General features: G+C 43.0%; 1 protein-coding gene and 1 pseudogene across 5 annotated transcripts in view; both read left to right on the forward strand.

The window, feature by feature from the left end:
- Nucleotides 1-17083, forward strand: part of RUFY1 (RUN and FYVE domain containing 1) — a 60609-nt gene that overhangs the window by 18968 nt on the left and 24558 nt on the right. For all 5 annotated transcript variants that reach the window (XM_017517099.2, XM_037734438.1, XM_017517100.2 and 2 more), the window contains exons 5-8: nt 895-1018; nt 8824-8885; nt 12113-12178; nt 15942-16011. In XM_017517099.2, coding sequence (XP_017372588.1) covers nt 895-1018; nt 8824-8885; nt 12113-12178; nt 15942-16011 — 322 coding nt within the window. The remainder of the gene's footprint in view (nt 1-894; nt 1019-8823; nt 8886-12112; nt 12179-15941; nt 16012-17083) is intronic.
- Nucleotides 3460-5848, forward strand: LOC108295080 (annotated as a pseudogene).

Here is a 17083-nt window from a genome sequence, read left to right on the forward strand (position 1 = left end):
AAGATGGAGTTTCACTCTTGTTACCCAGCCTGGAGTGCAGTGGCACGATCTCAGCTCACTGTAACCACCTCCTGGGTTCAAGCAATTCTCCTGTCTCAGCCTCCTGAGTAGCTCTGATTTACAGGTGCATGCCACCATGCCTGGCTGATTTTTGTATTTTTAGTAGAGATGGGGTTTCATCATATTGGTCAGGCTGGTCTCAAACTCCTGACCTCAGGTGATCTGCCCACGTCAGCCTCCCAAAGTGTTAGGATTACAGGCGTGAGCCATCGCACGCAGCCACTAATGAGATAGTTCTTAAAAGTTCACACACACACACACACACACACACAGTGGCCTGGATGCCACTGGATTTGGTACATTAGCAAATCATTGCTGACCAGAGCAGTAACAGACAGGGGATGGACCCCTACTGCAAATGGCCGAGATAACTGGGCAATAAGGAAGTAAAAGCAGCAGATGTTGCTAGTGGGATGCAAGAAGGAGTTTTATGCTTGGATGTGGGATCCCATTTCCTGTTTATATGAGCATAAGTGGAGAAGTAGTTCATATCAACACAGAAGAGGAGCCAGTGGAGACACAGGAAGGGAAAGTGACCGTCAGGAGTACAGTGGCCAGGAGGAGATGAGAAGAACCGGGATCCAGGGTCTGCATGGAGAAGTTAACCTTAGACATGGGGAGGGGAGAGCCCATTCTAAGCCACGGAAGGAGAAGAGAGGACAGAGAAGAAAAAGTGGCCCTTGAAGCAGTGAAGGGACATGAAAGGGAGGGAGGAAACCCACAGTAGTATCTCCTGTCTCCAGGGTACAGTTGAAACGGCAGTGCAGGGTGGGAAAGGAATGGTGATGGCGAAGCTGTTTCTGAGCATCGCTCTGGCCTGTCTGTCTCTTTTAGTGAGTTCTATGAGCCTGAGGCTTTAATGATGGAGGAAGAAGGGATGGTGATTGTCGGTCTGCTGGTGGGACTCAATGTTCTCGATGCCAATCTCTGCCTAAAAGGAGAAGACTTGGATTCTCAGGTAAAGTGAAATTTTGGTTCTAGATGAAACACCTTCATTAGTCCAGGGACTTTACAAAGTATCTGCAGACAGGTACTAAACCTAAAGAAGGGCCAATGGCAAAGAGCCCTCTGGTAAAGGACCGGCCAGGGGCAGTTGGGGAAGCAGCTGGGGAAGGTCTTGGAAGGGTGAAGAAGTTGCATAGCCAGAAGTACACCTGGAAAGTTCAGCAGGTTTGGGAATAGGCAGACAGCTCTCCAAGGCTGGAGCAGAGGATGCTCCGTGGGTGAGGTGAAAGTGAAAGCTGGGCCTGATTTTTAGGCCATCAATGCCAAGCTGAAGGGTGTAGCTTTTATCCCCTGAGCTTTGGGAAGCTGTTGGAAGTTTTTTTTGTTTTTGCTTTTTTTGTTAAGAGACAGGGTTTCGAGGCCGGGCGCGGTGGCTCAAGCCTGTAATCCCAGCACTTTGGGAGGCCGAGGCGGGTGGATCACGAGGTCAAGAGATCGAGACCATCCTGGTCAACATGGTGAAACCCCGTCTCTACTAAAAAAAAAAAATACAAAATTTAGCTGGGCATGGTGGCGCGTGCCTGTAATCCCGGCTACTCAGGAGGCTGAGGCAGGAGAATTGCCTGAACCCAGGAGGCGGAGGTTGCGGTGAGCCGAGATCACGCCATTGCACTCCAGCCTGGGTAACATGAGTGATACTCCGTCTCAAAAAAAAAAAAAAAAAAAAGAGAGACAGGGTTTCTCCATGTTGGTCAGTCTGGTCTTGAACTCCCGACCACAGGTGATCTGCCTGCCTCAGCCTCCCAAAGTGCTGGGATTACAGGCGAGAGCCACCATGCCCGGCCACTGTTGGAAGTTTTTAAGAAGTACACAGAAATGATCATGCCTGGATTTGAGAAAGCTCAATCTAGCAGCCATTCAGGTCATGAGTTAGAAGTGGCCAAGAATAGATACAGCAAAAGCTTTGAGGAGACAAGTCTAGAAGTCCCACAAGGTTGGATGGGGAGTAGGAAGATAGAGTCGGCTGGGCGCTGTGGCTCACGCCTGTAATCCCAGCACTTTGGGAGGCTGAGGTGGGCGGATCACGAGGTCAAGAGATCGAGATCATCCTGGCCAACATGGTGAAACCCCATCTCTACTAAAAATACAAAAAATAGCTGGGCATGGTGGCACGTGCCTGTGGTCCCAGCTACTCGGGAGGCTGAGGCAGAAGAATCGCTTGAACCCAGGAAGCGGAGGTTGCAGTGAGCCGAGATTGCGCCACTGCATTCCAGCCTGGTGACAGACCAAGACTCCGTCTCAAAAAAAAGGAAGATAGAGTCAGGAGAGATTTGGGAAGTCAGGTTGATAAAGTGGGGCACAAATGAAAGTAACCAGTAAGGTGTAGGTGCCCTTTGGGAAGGACAACCCTCTTGGGGTGGGCTTTCTTCCTGCATGGGAGCTGGTGACCAGAGCCGAGGCCCAAACTCCTGGTTGCAGGAACTGTAAATGTCTGAGGGGGAATAAACACCCTGACCCCTTCCTCACTTCCACCCCATCTTCAGGGCATCTGCAGCTGTGGCTGGGCCACTGCCTGGAAGAAAGGGATTATTTTACATTATCTAGCAAAATGTCCAGCCTTTTTCCTGCACTGTGTTTGGTGAATCTAAAGCTTCCCTGATCCCTCCACGTGCAGGCCAATGTTTTTTTGTAACCTCTCCTCCCTTTAAAAAAAAAAAAAAGTTTTATTGTTTTTGCATGTTGAAAAATATCTTTTTTTGAATTCAGAGAAGTAGTTTTGAAAAGTCACTAAACATCACACATATTCTCATTACCCTAAGATGGAGAATGCAATGTTACATTGTGGTATACATCCTTCTAGCACATGAATAAAGGTGTGTGTGTGAATAAAGGTATGTGCGTGAATAAAGATGTGTGCAAGAATAAAGGTGTGTGCGTGCATGTGTGTGTTTATGTTTGGGTATTTTAGAGTGGGATATCTGGTGGGTTTTTTTGTGTGTGTGAAATCAAACTGATTATTTTAAGCACACCATTTTGTAATTTTTAAAAATTTAACAACATGTTTCACACAGTTCTCAATAACAAGATATGTAAACCATTTCAAATGGCTATGTAGTATTTCATTTTTTTAATGTACCCATTATGTAACCAGTACCTTATTAATTACCTTATTAATTTAGATTGTTTCCATATTGTGACAATATTATTGCTGGGCACATGGCTGACACCTGTAATCCCAACACTTTGGGAGGCCAAGGCAGGAGAATCACTGGAGCCCAGGAATTTGAGACCACACTGGACAACATAGTGAGACCTTGTCTCTACTAAAAATAAAAAAAATTAGCCAGGTATGGTGGCATGCTGCCTGTCATCCCAGCTACTCTGGAGACTGAGGCAGGAGGATTGCTTGAGCCTAGGAGATCAAGGCTGCAGTGAGCTGTAATCATGCCACTGCACTCCAGTTTGGGCAATAGAGCCAGACTCTGTCTGAAAAAAAAAAAAAAAAACCCCAATATTATAAACATCCTTAAAGTTTTTTGTACTCTTGTCCATTTATTTCCTTAGGATAAATTTGGAGTTGTTGTATCAAAGTATATAGCCTACATTTTGCGAGATAATGTAAAACAGACATCTAGAAAGGTCTTCATTATAGATACCCACCAGCAGTGTGGGAGAGAACCCATTTCCTCCTGACACTGGATGTGATGAGCATTCTAGGTCTTTTTCAGTCTCATTGACAAAACAACTCATTGTCTCAAATTTACAAGTATTTTCGTGTTTTATTTATCACTGGTGGTTCAGTATTTTTCATATCCGTTGTCCATTTTTGAGTTTTCTTTCTGTACTTCTTTATTAAAGACTAAGCATGTTGACTCTTTTTCGGAATTGTTAGGAATTTTTTTTTCTGGTTTCTCGGGGGTGGTTTGCTCTTAAAATTTTTTATTTTTTGGCGACCAAGTTTAGCAAATGTTTTCTTTATACCTTCTAAAGTATTGTGCTTTGAAGGTCCTTCTCTATCTAAAAATTACCCTAACTTTTAACATCAAATGTGGAGTACCGGAACGCAGGTCCACGCGTTTGGTTGTCCGTGTGTCCAGCCTTTACCCATGCAGCTTTCAGTCATGGCCTCTGGTCAGGCACAGCTCAGAAAGCCAGCCCCTGACTTCAAGGCCACTGGCCTGGTGGATGGTCTTAGAGGGGGCGAAGCTGTCAACTACAAAGGGAAATACATCATCCTCTTTTTCTACCCTCCGGACTTCACTTTTCTGTGGCCCACGGAGATCATAGTGTTCAGCGACCATGCTGAGGATTTCCGTAAGCTGGGCTATGATGTGCTGGGCATCTCGATGGACTCAGTTCACCCACCTGGCTTGGATCATCTACAGCCCCCGGAAGGAAGGAGGCTTGGGCCCCCTGAGCATCCCCTGCCTACTGACATGACAGGAAGCTTGTCTGAGGATTATAGCGTGCTGAAAACAGATGAGGGCATTGCCTACCAGGGCCTCTTTATCATCGATGGCAGAGGTGACCTTTGCCAGATCACTGTTAATGATTTGCCTGTGGTGTGCTCTGTGGATGAGGCTCTGTGACTGGTCCAGGCCTTCCAGTACACGGACGAGCACGGGGAAGTTTGTCCCACTGGCTAGAAGCCTGGCAGCGATGATCAAGCCCAGTGTGGATGACAGGGAATACCTCTCCAAACACAACTAGGCTGGCCAATGGATAGTGAGCTTGTGCCCCTACCTGGGTACCCTGTGCTGACCCAGGAAAGGGCAGACCTGCCCCTTCAATCTCCACAGTCCGGGACCCTGGAGGGCTAGGCCAAGGCCTTTTCCTGCTTCCACCTGGATAGTTTTTTACACACTTTATATGTAAAACATGTAAATTTTACACATTTTTGTCATTTGTTTTGGCATAGTGTGAAGTAGGAATCTAAATTTATTTTATAAATAGTTAACCAATTTTCTCAATGTCATTTTATATATTATAGTTTTTTCTACTAATTTGAAAGTCTACTTTTATAATATGTGAAATATCCATAATATGCATTGGTTTATTTCTGAACTCTTCTGTTAGATCCCTGAATCCCTGTTCCTATGCCAGTGGCTCATTCTTTTAATGACGGGAGCCATATAGTATATTCTAGACTCTGGTAGTTAAGCGCCTGCCTACTCTACTGTACTTCTGTTTCAGACATTTCTGGGCCATCCATTCTGCCAGATGAACTTGAACATCATTTTGTCAAATTCCAGAATAAAAACTCCATTGAGAGTTTAATTAGATAATAGATGTGAGTGAGCATTCTGGTCTAGTGCTGTTTTGAACGGCAGTGCCTGTAGTGTGTCATCACAAAGCATACGTGTTTGATGCTGCTTTCTGAGGGTTGCTGTTTCTCACGTTTAGAGAGTGCTGTTCCACTCCAGTTTACTTTGTATTTTTATTAGAAATGAATGTTGAATGTTGTCAAATACTTTTTTTTGGATCTATCAACATGTCATAGCTGTTTTTAATGCATAAGTATAATTGAATTAATGCCTAGGTTTCTTATTGAATATTAGCCCTGAATTTCTAAAATAATCCCTACTTGATCATTGTAAACTCTTGGATTTCATGTTTACTGTTTGTTTGGAATTTTTGTGTCGCTGCTTTTAAGTGAAACTGTCCTGAATTTTCTATACTACCTTTGCCATCTTTTGGTGTCAGAATTATATTAGCCTCATAAAATAAACTGGAAGGCCAGGCACGGTGGCTCACACCTATAATCCCAGCAGTTTGGGAGCCCGAGGCGGGTGGATCACCTGAGGTCAGGAGTTTGAGACCAGCCTGGGCAACATGGTGAAAGGCTGTCTCTACTAAAAATACAAAAATAAGCCAGATGTGGTGGCGTGCACCTGTAATTCCAGCTACCCAGGAGGCTGAGGCAGGAGAATCGCTGGAATCTGGGAAGCAGAGGCTGCAGTGAACCAAGATCACACCACTGCACTCCAGCCTGGGCAACAGAGCAAGACTCTGTCACAAAAATAAATAAATAAACATATAAAATAAAATAAACTGGAAAATAGCCTTCCTTTTCCTGTTTTCTACAAGTTTATTAGATCAGGAATTATTTTTTCTTTGCAGGCTTGCCAGAACATACTGGTATGACCACTTCACCCTTATTCCTTTTTTTGGTTTTTGTTCTTTGACTGCCTTTTTGCATAGTTTTGATCAATTTATTGGTTTTCTAAGTCTTGGGACAATTTTTAAAGTCATTTACAATTTTTTTTTTTTTTGAGATGAAGTCTAACACTATCCCCGAGCTCGAACACAATGACACAATCTCAGCTCACTGCAATCTCTGTCTCCCAGTTTCATGCGATATTCCTGCCTCATCCTCTCTAGTAGCTGGGATTACAGATGCATACCACCACATTTGGCTTGGCAAATTTTTTGTATTTTCAGTAGAAATGTGGTTTCACTATGTTGGCCAGACTGGTCTCAAACTCCTGACCTCGTGATCTGCCTGCCTCAGCCTCCCAAAGTGCTGGGATTACAGGTGTGAGCCACCACGCCCGGCCCATTTATAATTTTTTTAGAAATCATTTCATTCATATCTATTATGCTAGAATTGTATGAAAGCATTCTCTTACAGCTTTCAAAAAATCTCACTGTTCTCATTTATAATGTGTATTTGCTAAATATTGATCATGCTTAGTAGAAATTTGTCTGCTTTGTTGAACTTTTGACAAACCAGTGCTCTTATTTATCACTTCTACTTTGGTAGTAGGGCTTTATTTGCTTTCTAATCCATTAATTTTTGCTTTGGGTATTAATTCTTTCTCATCTTTCTATTGTTGGGTTTTTTGGCTGAATTTTTTTAGATTTGGTTTTTTATTATAAAAGAAATGCTTGCTTGTTGAAAAAGTTGGTACCACAGTGTATAATGTGAAAAGAGAAGTTCAACCTCCTCTTCTCACCCCACCCTCCGCCCCTGCCGCAGTCCCTCTCCCTTTCCCACAGGTAATGGTAAAGATTCTGGGGGAAATCTTTCTAGAAGCTTTTCTACTTTTTCTGTGCATTATTTACACATAAGTTTTGTTTTAAATTAAATTTTTTCTGGTCTTCTATTACTGTGTAACAAGTCAGCAGCACTTAAACAATAGCAATCACTGTATCTTTCACAGCTGGGGGCTGACTGGGTTCAGCTGTTTTGTTCTTGTTCAAGAGCTCATGAGATTATAGTCAGATGGTGGCTGGGGCTGGAATCACCTGAAGGTTTGCTCTCTCCCACGTCTGTCTGCTGTGCTGAGAAGACCAAGGAGCTGGAGGCTGGAATGGCAGGGGTTTCTTGGACATCTGTATCTTTACATGGTCTCCAGCATTGTGGCTTCAGGGCAGCCAAGACTTTTTACATGAAAGCCCAGAACTTCAAATACATATGCCTCAAGAGAAAGAGCTGGGTGGAAGGTATATTGCCCCCTTTTTTTTTTTTTTTTTTTTTTTTAAAGACGGGGTTTTACCATGTTGGCCAGTCTCATCTTAAACTCCCGACCTCAGGTGATCCGCCCACCTTGGCCTCCAAAGTCTTGGATTACAGGCGTGAGCCACCATGCCTGGCCTATGTATTACCCTTTTTAACCTAGCTGCAGAAGTCACACAGCATCATTTCTGCTGCATTTTACTCATCAAGACAGGCACTTAGGCCTCCCAGAGTCGAAAGTTGGAAATATAGTTGCCTTTTGGTAGGTGTGTCAGAGAGGTTCCAGACATGTTAGAACCATTACACATAGCCTTGGTTGCAACATAAGTAGAATTACTACAGTGAGGTTGTACATATTATTTGTTGAATTGAAATTGTATCCTTGAGTTTTGTTGGATATCTTTTGTTTTATTGTGTGTGTGAGACAGTGTCTCCCTCTGTCACTCAGATTGGAGTGCAGTGGCATGATCTCAGCTCACTGCAGCCTCAACCTTCAGGGCTTAGGCAATCCTCCCACCTCAGCCTCTCAAGTAGCTAGGACTACAGGCATGTACCACCGCATCTGGCTAATTTTTGTATTTTTGTAGACATGGAGTCTCACTGTGTTGCCCAGGCTGGTCTTGAACTTCTGAGCTCAAGCCATCCACCCATCTCAGACTCCCAGCATGCTGGGAGTAGAGGCATGAGTCACTGTGCCCAGCTTTTCTATATTATCACACATGCCTCCACTGCATTCTTTGTTAATAGTTGCATAGGTTCTGTGATATGGCTGTAACATGATTGATTTCAACTATTGATGAACATTAGGGCACCCGGTTTTCCTGTATTTCAGATAAGAATGACCTCGTTTACTCATTCTCAAGTGCTTTATTTCTTGACAAAGCTGTTGATGTTTAGATGTGTAAGGGGTCTTGGTTCTCCAACTAGTGAGTGGAGAATTTTCCTGAAATACTTTTTAGACCATTTTACCAAGATTTGGGGGAAGAAAGACTCAGAAATGTCAGCTAAGGTCACCACTTTAGAGATCCAGATATTTTTTCTTATTATAATTACTTTGTACACAAATAATTTTGTTGATCTTTGTAAACAATTTGATTAGTGAATAAACAGAGAAAACTAAACTAGGTCGTGAAATTTCAGAATATTCTGTGAAATCTGATATCTACTAAGTTTTTCTTCTAGAAGGTGGTAGGGTTGGGTTTTTTTGGTTTGTTCAATTGACTGCCACTTCATAGAGCTGGTAAATATTCATAGGAAAGAGATAAGAATGTAAATACCCTGAATTTCAAAGGTTGTTAAGGTTTGTGAAAAATAGAAAATTTTTTTGAATTTAAACGTGTGCATTTTACTTCATTTAGGTTGGAGTAATAGATTTTTCCCTATACCTTAAGGATGTGCAGGATCTTGATGGTGGCAAGGAGTAAGTACTGCGTTGTACGTCACATTTTTAATAAAATTCTGGCAAAGGTGGGTCTTTGGGCCTAGCCTAGCACGGGGTCTCCAGATGGCTAGCGGAGACCTCAAGCCTGAGGGGTGGTAGGGGTGGGGAATTTTGGCGGAAGGAGCAAATCCAGATCGGACTGCGTGACTGGGGACTCGGGGTCAGACTCTGTGATTGGGCCTGGTGGAGGTGGGCAGGGCAAGTTGGGTGTGTCTGCTGTTTTCACACTAGTGGAGCTGGAGCTGGAGGCGGCTTTCTGGGTTGGATATGTGCACGCTGGGTGTTTTCCCCCACCTGCAGAACAGGTAATGAGGCTCTTCTCTGCAAAAAAAAAAAAAATGATTAAAAAATTCTGGCAAAGAACACTTTTTCTTGTTTTTGCTTTGAGATTTTAGATTCTGTTTAGTTATTTTTAAGTGCAGAAGCAATGCATTATTCTCATTGTTTAAGGAATTTGGCTCTGCAGAATAGAGTGCAGGTGGAATTTCCCCATTCACATTGGCCCGGCACCTCCATGTCAATCCCACTCCCCTCAGAGGAAACTACCCTTACGGATCCTTCCAAGACTGTTCAATGCCTTGCAAGTATTTGTTTGTTGGTTGTGTATTTCGCTTGACCATTTGTTCAAATATAAATGGGCTAGAACTATATAAGTTGCCCTTGGACTTGTTCTTTAATCGTTGTGTTTTAGATGTCTTTTTATGCCACTGTATAACTCTCCCTCACCCTTGATAACAAGAGTATTCTTTTAAAATAAGTTGGGGGGGGACTATAACATACTACCGTTTATGTTATAATAAAAAAGGATATGCATACATATTTATATGTTTTTACTGCCTTTTTTTTTTTTGAGATGGAGTCTTGCGCTGTCACCCAGGCTGGAGTGCAGTAGCACGATCTCGGCTCACTGCAATCTCCATCTTTCGGATTCAAGTGATTCTCTTGCCTCAGCCTCCCAAGTAGCTGGGATTACAGGCACCTGCCACCACACCCAGCTAATTTTTTGTATTTTTAGTAGAGGGGGGGTTTCACCATGTTGGCCAGGCTGGTCTGGAACTCCTGACCTTTTGATTCACCCACCTCTGCCTCCCAAAGTGCTGAGATTACAGGCATGAGTCGCTGCACCCAGCCTATATGTTTTATTTTCATATGTATGCATGGAGCATTTCTAGATTGGCATATCAACCTTATAGTAGTGGTTGCCTGTGGAGCCAGGCATGGTAGGGAGTTTTCACTGTAAACCCTGGGATTTCATTTGACTATTTCATCTTGTGCATATGTTACCTGCCTTCCAACTACTTTTTTTTTTCTTCGTAAAGACGAGGTTTCACCATGTTGGCCAGGCTGGTCTCGAACTCTTGACCTCAGGTGATCCGCCCACCTCAGCCTCCCAAAGTGCTGGGATTACAGGCGTGTGCCAACACGGGTAACCACAAAATAAAATTTTTTTTTTTTTTTAAATTTTTTTTAAAGACAGGGTTTCACCATGTTGGTCAGGCTGGTCTTGAACTCCTGACCTCAGGTGATCCACCTGCCTCAGCCTCCCAGAGTGCTGGGATTACAGGTGTGAGCCACCACGGCTGGCCAAAATAAACTCTAAATGTCAAAATACAAAAGCTAAAATAAACTGAGTATCTACCACTAAGGAAATAATTGAATTAATTATGGAACATCCGTAATATTCTACACTGTGGTATATTTTGCAGACAAAAAAAAAAATTGGAGCTACCGGTATATTGAATGAGACTATACTATATTGAATGAGGAAAGTATGATTCTAAGGAGTATATATATCCTGTTTTTATAAGCAAGTCAAAAAATTCCTAGTATATATTTTATATTGTAATTGTATGTACTATATGTATATTAGATAGATACCATGATTATATATGCACATAGAAGGATACTCTGGCTAGGCATGGTGGCTCACACCTGTAATCCCCACACTTTGGGAGGCCGAGGAGGGCAGATCACAAGGTCAAGAGATCGAGACTATCCTGGCCAACATGGTGAAATCCGTCTCTATTAAAAATACAAAAATTAGCTGGGCATGGTAGCTGGCACTTGTAGTCCCAGCTACTCAGGAGGCTGAGGCAGGAGAATCACTTGAACTGGGAAGGTGGAGGTTGCAGTGAGCTGAGATTGTACCTCTGCACTCCTGCCTGATAACAGAACAAGCTGTGTCAAAAAAAAAAAAAAAGCATACTCCACAGGCTATCAGTATGGGCAACCTGGAGAGCAGAGCACGTTAAAGGAAAAATATGACTATACCAGAAAACAAACACAGCACCCATGTCATGAACCTGTGTAGGATAATCCCCTTTTATATGGATTACATATGGATATATGTATGTAAAGAAATTAGGAGAGCCTTGATTGCCTGATGCTCCATTAAAAAAAAAAAAAAGAGAGAAAGAAAAATTAGGAGAACCTAACTTTAAAATGTTAAAGACTTTTTTTTCTTTTTTTTTTTGCCTCACGATCTTACTCTGTCACCCAGGTTAGAGTGCAGTGGCATGGTCATCACTCAGTGTAGCTTCAACCTCCTGGGTTCAAGCAATCTGCTACCTTAGGAGGTGGAGGGACCACAGGAGTAGCTGGGACTACAGGTGTGCATCACCATGCCCAGCTAATTTTTGTATTTTTTTAGAGACAGGGTTTCAATATGTTGCCCAGGCTGGCCTTAAAATCCTGGACTCAAGCGATCCACCTGCCTTGGCCTCCCAAAGTGCTGAGATTACAGCACTTTTTATTTTTATTTTTTTCTTTCCCTGTTCCTGTAGAAATGCACATAAATAATTTTTTTTTAACCCAAACTGCCCTAGACTTTAGACTGATCCACTTGGTGTTTTGAAAAGTTTCATGCTCTCCTTTCCTTCAGTATAATAAGGGTTGTGTTATCTGCCACTTCCAAAGCCATTTGCATGTGGCAGGTTGGTATTTTCACCTTGCTTGCTTCCTGAAACCTTGGTCTGCAGGGGGCCCACTCTCCTGGCAGCCTGGCCCTGGAGGCACTGGCTACTGTGTCCCTGACCGGCCTTGCTCTCTGTACTCTGGGAATGTGGATGTTACTAAGCTCTGGCTGTCTCTTGGTTTCTTGAAGACATTGGTACTTCTACAAGGTGATTGGAAGGTTGGGGAACAGTTACAAAGTATTAACCATGAATTTTTTTAAAAAGTATCCCTTTTTGTACTCCTTTTAAAAGGCATGAAAGAATTACTGATGTCCTTGATCAAAAAAATTATGTGGAAGAACTTAACCGGCACTTGAGGTAAGACTTTTTTTTTTTTCAACATGACAGTTACATACTCAGTATTCTATCATTGTTGCATGGAACTTCTTTGAGTTGCCGTATATTTATAAATAACTTGTTTTCAAACCAAGAAAAAAAGACCATCATTCAGGCAACATTTATTTGTACAAACTGGAGAAGTATGTTTCTTCTTGATAAATGCTTGGGAAATCTTTATTCTGTGCTTTATGCAGTTATATAATACAGAAAAATAACATTAAACCTTGACTCTCTACTGCTCACCCCATAGCTTTGTGGTTGGAAATCCCATCATGGCAAGCACTATTGCTGCTGGGAATTGGCACACAGCACCCAGTGCATTACGGCAGGAAAAAGAGTGGAGAACCACTGGGCTAGGCTCTCCAGAGCAACATACTAGTGATCACAGGCATCTTTATCTTGATTTTTTTAAATTTTTGCTGGAAATCTGTGGATATGTTTCATGAAATACTAATCCTTGGAGGTATTCGTGGGGAATGCAGAGAGACATGTCATTCCATTTCTGAGTCCTCTCTAGAGAGTACATTGCATATTACAGTTCTCCTTAGGGGCAGCCTCTCTGGCCCCAAAAGTCAGGTGAAGAAGCCGACATGTTCCTTCCAATATAGTTAGGGACACATCACTTTGGGGCTGTTTTTTATTTTTATTTTTATTTTTATTTTTTTTTGACAGGGTGTCTCGGCTCACTGTAGCCTCGATTTCCCAGGCTCAAGCAGTTTATTCTCCCACCTCAGCCTCCTGGGCAGCTGGGACTACAGGCACGCACCACCCATCCTGGCTAATTTTTGTAGAGACAGGGGTTTGCCATGTTGCCCAGACTGATCTCGAACTCTTGCACTCAAGCAGTCCTCCCGTCTCAGCTGCCCAAAGTGCTAGGATTATAGGCATAAGCCACCAGACCCAGCCTGGAGCTCTTCTTAACTGTGCTGGTGGCTATTTTTTGAAAAAGGTTTTTGGTCGATTCCTAGTTTATTGAGAATATTTATAAGAAATAGGCCAGGCACTGTGGCTTACGCCTGTAATACCAACACTTGGGAAGCTGAGGTGGGTGGATCACATGAGGTCGGGAGTTTGAGACCAGCCTGACCAACATGGAGAAACCCTGTCTCTACTAAAAATACAAAATTAGCCAGGTGTGATGGCACATGCCTGTAATTTCAGCTACCCAGGAGGCTGAGGCAGGGGAATCGCTTGAACCTGGGAGGCAGAGGTTGTGGTGAGCCAAGATCACACCATTGCACTCCAGTCTGGGCAACAAGAGCAAAACTCCGTCTAAAAAAAAAAATAAAATAAAAAAGATATTGAATTTTATCAAATGCCTTTTAGTGTCCATTAAAATAATCATGGTTTTTATCCCTTAATCTACTGTGTGGTGTATTTTATTAATGGACATCTTCACACTGGGTCCTTCCTGTATTACAGGGATAAACTCCACTTGATCATTTTTTATTATGATTTTTTTGAGACAAGTGGCTTAGACTGTCATCCAGGCTGGAGTACAGTGGTACAATCATGGCTCACTGCAGCTTCCACCTCCCTGGGCTCGGGTGATTTGCCCACCTTAACCTTCCAAGTAGCAGGAACTACAAGTACACACCACCACACCTGGCTAATTTTTTGTAGAGATAGGGTCTCAATTTGTTGCCCAGAGTGGTCTCAAACTCTTGTCCTCAAGCGGTCCTCCCCACTTAGCCTCCAAAGTGCTGGGATTATAGGCATGAGCCACCTTGTTCAGCCAGGATTATAGTTTTAATAATTCAGTTATCCTTTTAATAGGCAACTTGACTTTCTGGGAATTTTATAGTTTTCTTTATCTGCCATCATATCAGGCTTATGTAGCATTGCAAAATGAATTAGTAAGCTTTGCCTTATGCCTGGGAACAGTTTCTAGATCATGGGCATTATTTGTCCCTTGAAAATATGAAGTAGCCGGGCACAGTGGCTCACACCTGTAATCTCACACCTTATCCCTGTGATACAGGAGGTGGTTAGATTATCTGCGATCAGGAGTTTGAGACCAGTCTGGCCAACATGGTAAAACCCTGTCTCTGCTAAAAATACAAAAATTAGCTGGGCGTGGTGTTGGGCACATGTAGTCCCACCTACTTGAGGTTGAAGCAGGGGAATCGGTTGAACCCAGGGAGCAGAGGTTGCAGTGAGCCAAGATCATGCCACTGGACTCCAACCTGGGCAACAGAGCGAGACTCCATCTCAAAACAAAAAAAAAAATGAAGCTTAAAGCATTTATGAGGCAGTGCCTTACTAGCTTTTTAGTTGTTAGTTCATTAGGTTTTCTTTTGAGGATATATCTTTCTTTGGTCATTTATATTTTTAAGAAAAAATATAAAATTTGGAGGTATTTTCTAAGTTGTCAAGTTGGCACAGAATTGACTCTTAAAATTGTATACTCTTAAAATTTTTAATTCCCTCTGTATCTTTGTTTTTTTCCCTTTTTCATTTTGTGTCTTTGTATTTTTATATTTGCTCCTGGTTCCTAAACCTTGGTTCATTAGCCCTACCAAGTTTATTTCTTTGTCCCCCACTCACTGGCAACAGGGACTGGTCTTTGGCAGCATGGCCTGTTGCCCAGAAGTACAGGCTCTAGAGCCAAATCCCCTGAGTTCAGATGCCAGCAGCCCTTTGTAGTTGTGTAAACTTGAGTTAATTCTTTTATGTAAAATTATGGCTGCCTTGTCTGTAAAATAGGCTAACAGTAGGATCTACCTCATCAAATTGTGGGGAAGATTAAATGAGTTGATGTATTTAAAGCGCATAGAGGCCAGGCATGGAAGCTCACGCCTATAATGTCAGCAGTTTGGGAGGCTGAGGCAGGAGGAGGATACCCTGAGCCCAGGAGTTCAAGATTAGCCTGGGCAACATAGTGAAACCCCACGTCTCCAAAAAAAATACAAACTTTAGCTTGACAAGGTGGGAGGATCACTTGAGCCTGGGAGGTCGAGGCTGCAGTGAGCCATGATCACACCACTGCACTCCAACCTGGGCAACAGAGCAAGACCCTGTTTCAAAAATAAAAAAGAAAAAAGTAATACATATTACTTAAAGAATATTTTTAAATGGGGAAGGTATAAAAGGTATTTTAAAATATCCTGGATCTTTTTACCCCAAAATACCAATACCTTGTTAATGAATTTTATTTTAGGTATATGACTGCCAGCACATTTTGGTTTCTATCACCTTTTGTGTTGGGAGAAAAAAATTCTTTTTCTAAGTGACTAAAAAAGAAATAGGCTGGGCACAGTGGCTCACACCTGTAATCTCAGCACTTTGGGAGGCCAAGACAGGCAGCGTCACCTGAGGTCAGGAATTTGAGACCACCCTGGCAAATATGGTGAAACCCCGTCTCTACTAAAAATAAAAAAAAATTAGCCAGGTGCAGTGGGACATACCTGTAGTCTTAGCTACTTGGGAGGCTGAGGCTGGAGAATCGCTTGAACCAGGGAGCCAGAGGTTGCAATGAGCTGAGATCACTCCACTGCACTCTAGCCTGGGCAACAGAGCGAGACTTCGTCTCAAAAAAAAGAGTGTATTTTAGGGATAAAACTTACTGAAAAGTATGTCACATATGTATATTTAGAATTCTCATCTTCTCTGAGTTAATTGGAGACTCCTTTGCCTTTCCATTTAATACAGGAAATCTAGGAATCTCTCTTATTGTTTACGGGTTGAGGAAACAGTCAGTTTTTATAAGTTTATGTTTACCTAATATTATTATTTTCTACAGCTGCACAGTTGGGGATCTTCAAACCAAGATAGATGGCTTGGAAAAGACTAATTCAAAGCTTCAAGAAGAGGTTTGTAAGTTTTATTGAAATTTTTAGACAAAACAGAATAACCCAAGGTAAAGAGAAATGGGGCAGTCGGTATGTGTAAGTAGAGCTTCTTGCTGGTGGGAAGGGGACTTGTGAGCCACCAGTTGCCCCATGTGGGACAGGAGAATGTCTATGTTCTGTCCTGTCTGAGGCACTCCATAAGACACTGCAGCTGATCACAAGCCAGTTCTGAGTGACTTCGATTTTATCACCTCAAAGTCATCCCATAGAAGGAAATGCTGTTTGGGAAAGCCCAGCTTCTGTTGTGGAAGTGCCTTGTCCTCTTTTTCTGCCCTTCCTATGATGCCGTATGCCCCCTGCTGTCCAGAAAGCACAGACTCTGTCATAAGGAATAAGCATCCTAGCCCACCCCTTCTGCTTTGGCCTCAGGAGCGTGCAACCAGCCTCCCCACAGTGTGGTCTTTCTCTGTTTCCTCACTAGGAAGAGAGAATGGAAGGACAGGACAAAGGAGGGCTGAGGCCGAGGAATAGAGGTTGCTGTTAGCTGCCCAGCAGGCTCCTTGGTAGACGCATCTTGTCTCCTGTTAGCAGGAGGGGAGGTGCTCTTCTGAGGCTTTCCACAGGTAGCTGTCCCTGGCTGCCCAGGCCTCCCACCTGGAAGGATGAGGGCTCTGAGAGGGGCTTAAGAAGGAACACCTCCACAGCATGGAGGCAGGTTACAGCAGAAAGGAGAGCCTCAGAGCACACCTCTATAATGAGAAACCCCGTGTAAGGCTCCCTTTATGCTGACTGCTGCTTCCTGAGGCGCCAGCCCTGAAAGCCTTTCAGGAAAGGCACTCAGATTGGTGTGAGTAGAAGGAAATTCAAGATAGTATCATAGATGGGGGTGTCATGGGAGAAACTTCATGGAACTTAGAATTGGAGGCTTCACAGTCGCCTTGGTAGGCAGGCCTTTGAGCCTCAGATGTTAGGTAGATCAGTTGTTCAGCCTCACTTTTCTCACCTCCAAATTAGATAATAATACATACTTTACAATACTGTTGTAAAGACTAAGATTAATATCCTTTTTTTTTTTTTTTTTTTTTTTTTTTTT

The sequence above is a fragment of the Cebus imitator genome, unplaced genomic scaffold (genome assembly GCF_001604975.1).
Source record: "Cebus imitator isolate Cc_AM_T3 unplaced genomic scaffold, Cebus_imitator-1.0 Scaffold618, whole genome shotgun sequence".
Taxonomy (NCBI): domain Eukaryota; kingdom Metazoa; phylum Chordata; class Mammalia; order Primates; family Cebidae; genus Cebus; species Cebus imitator.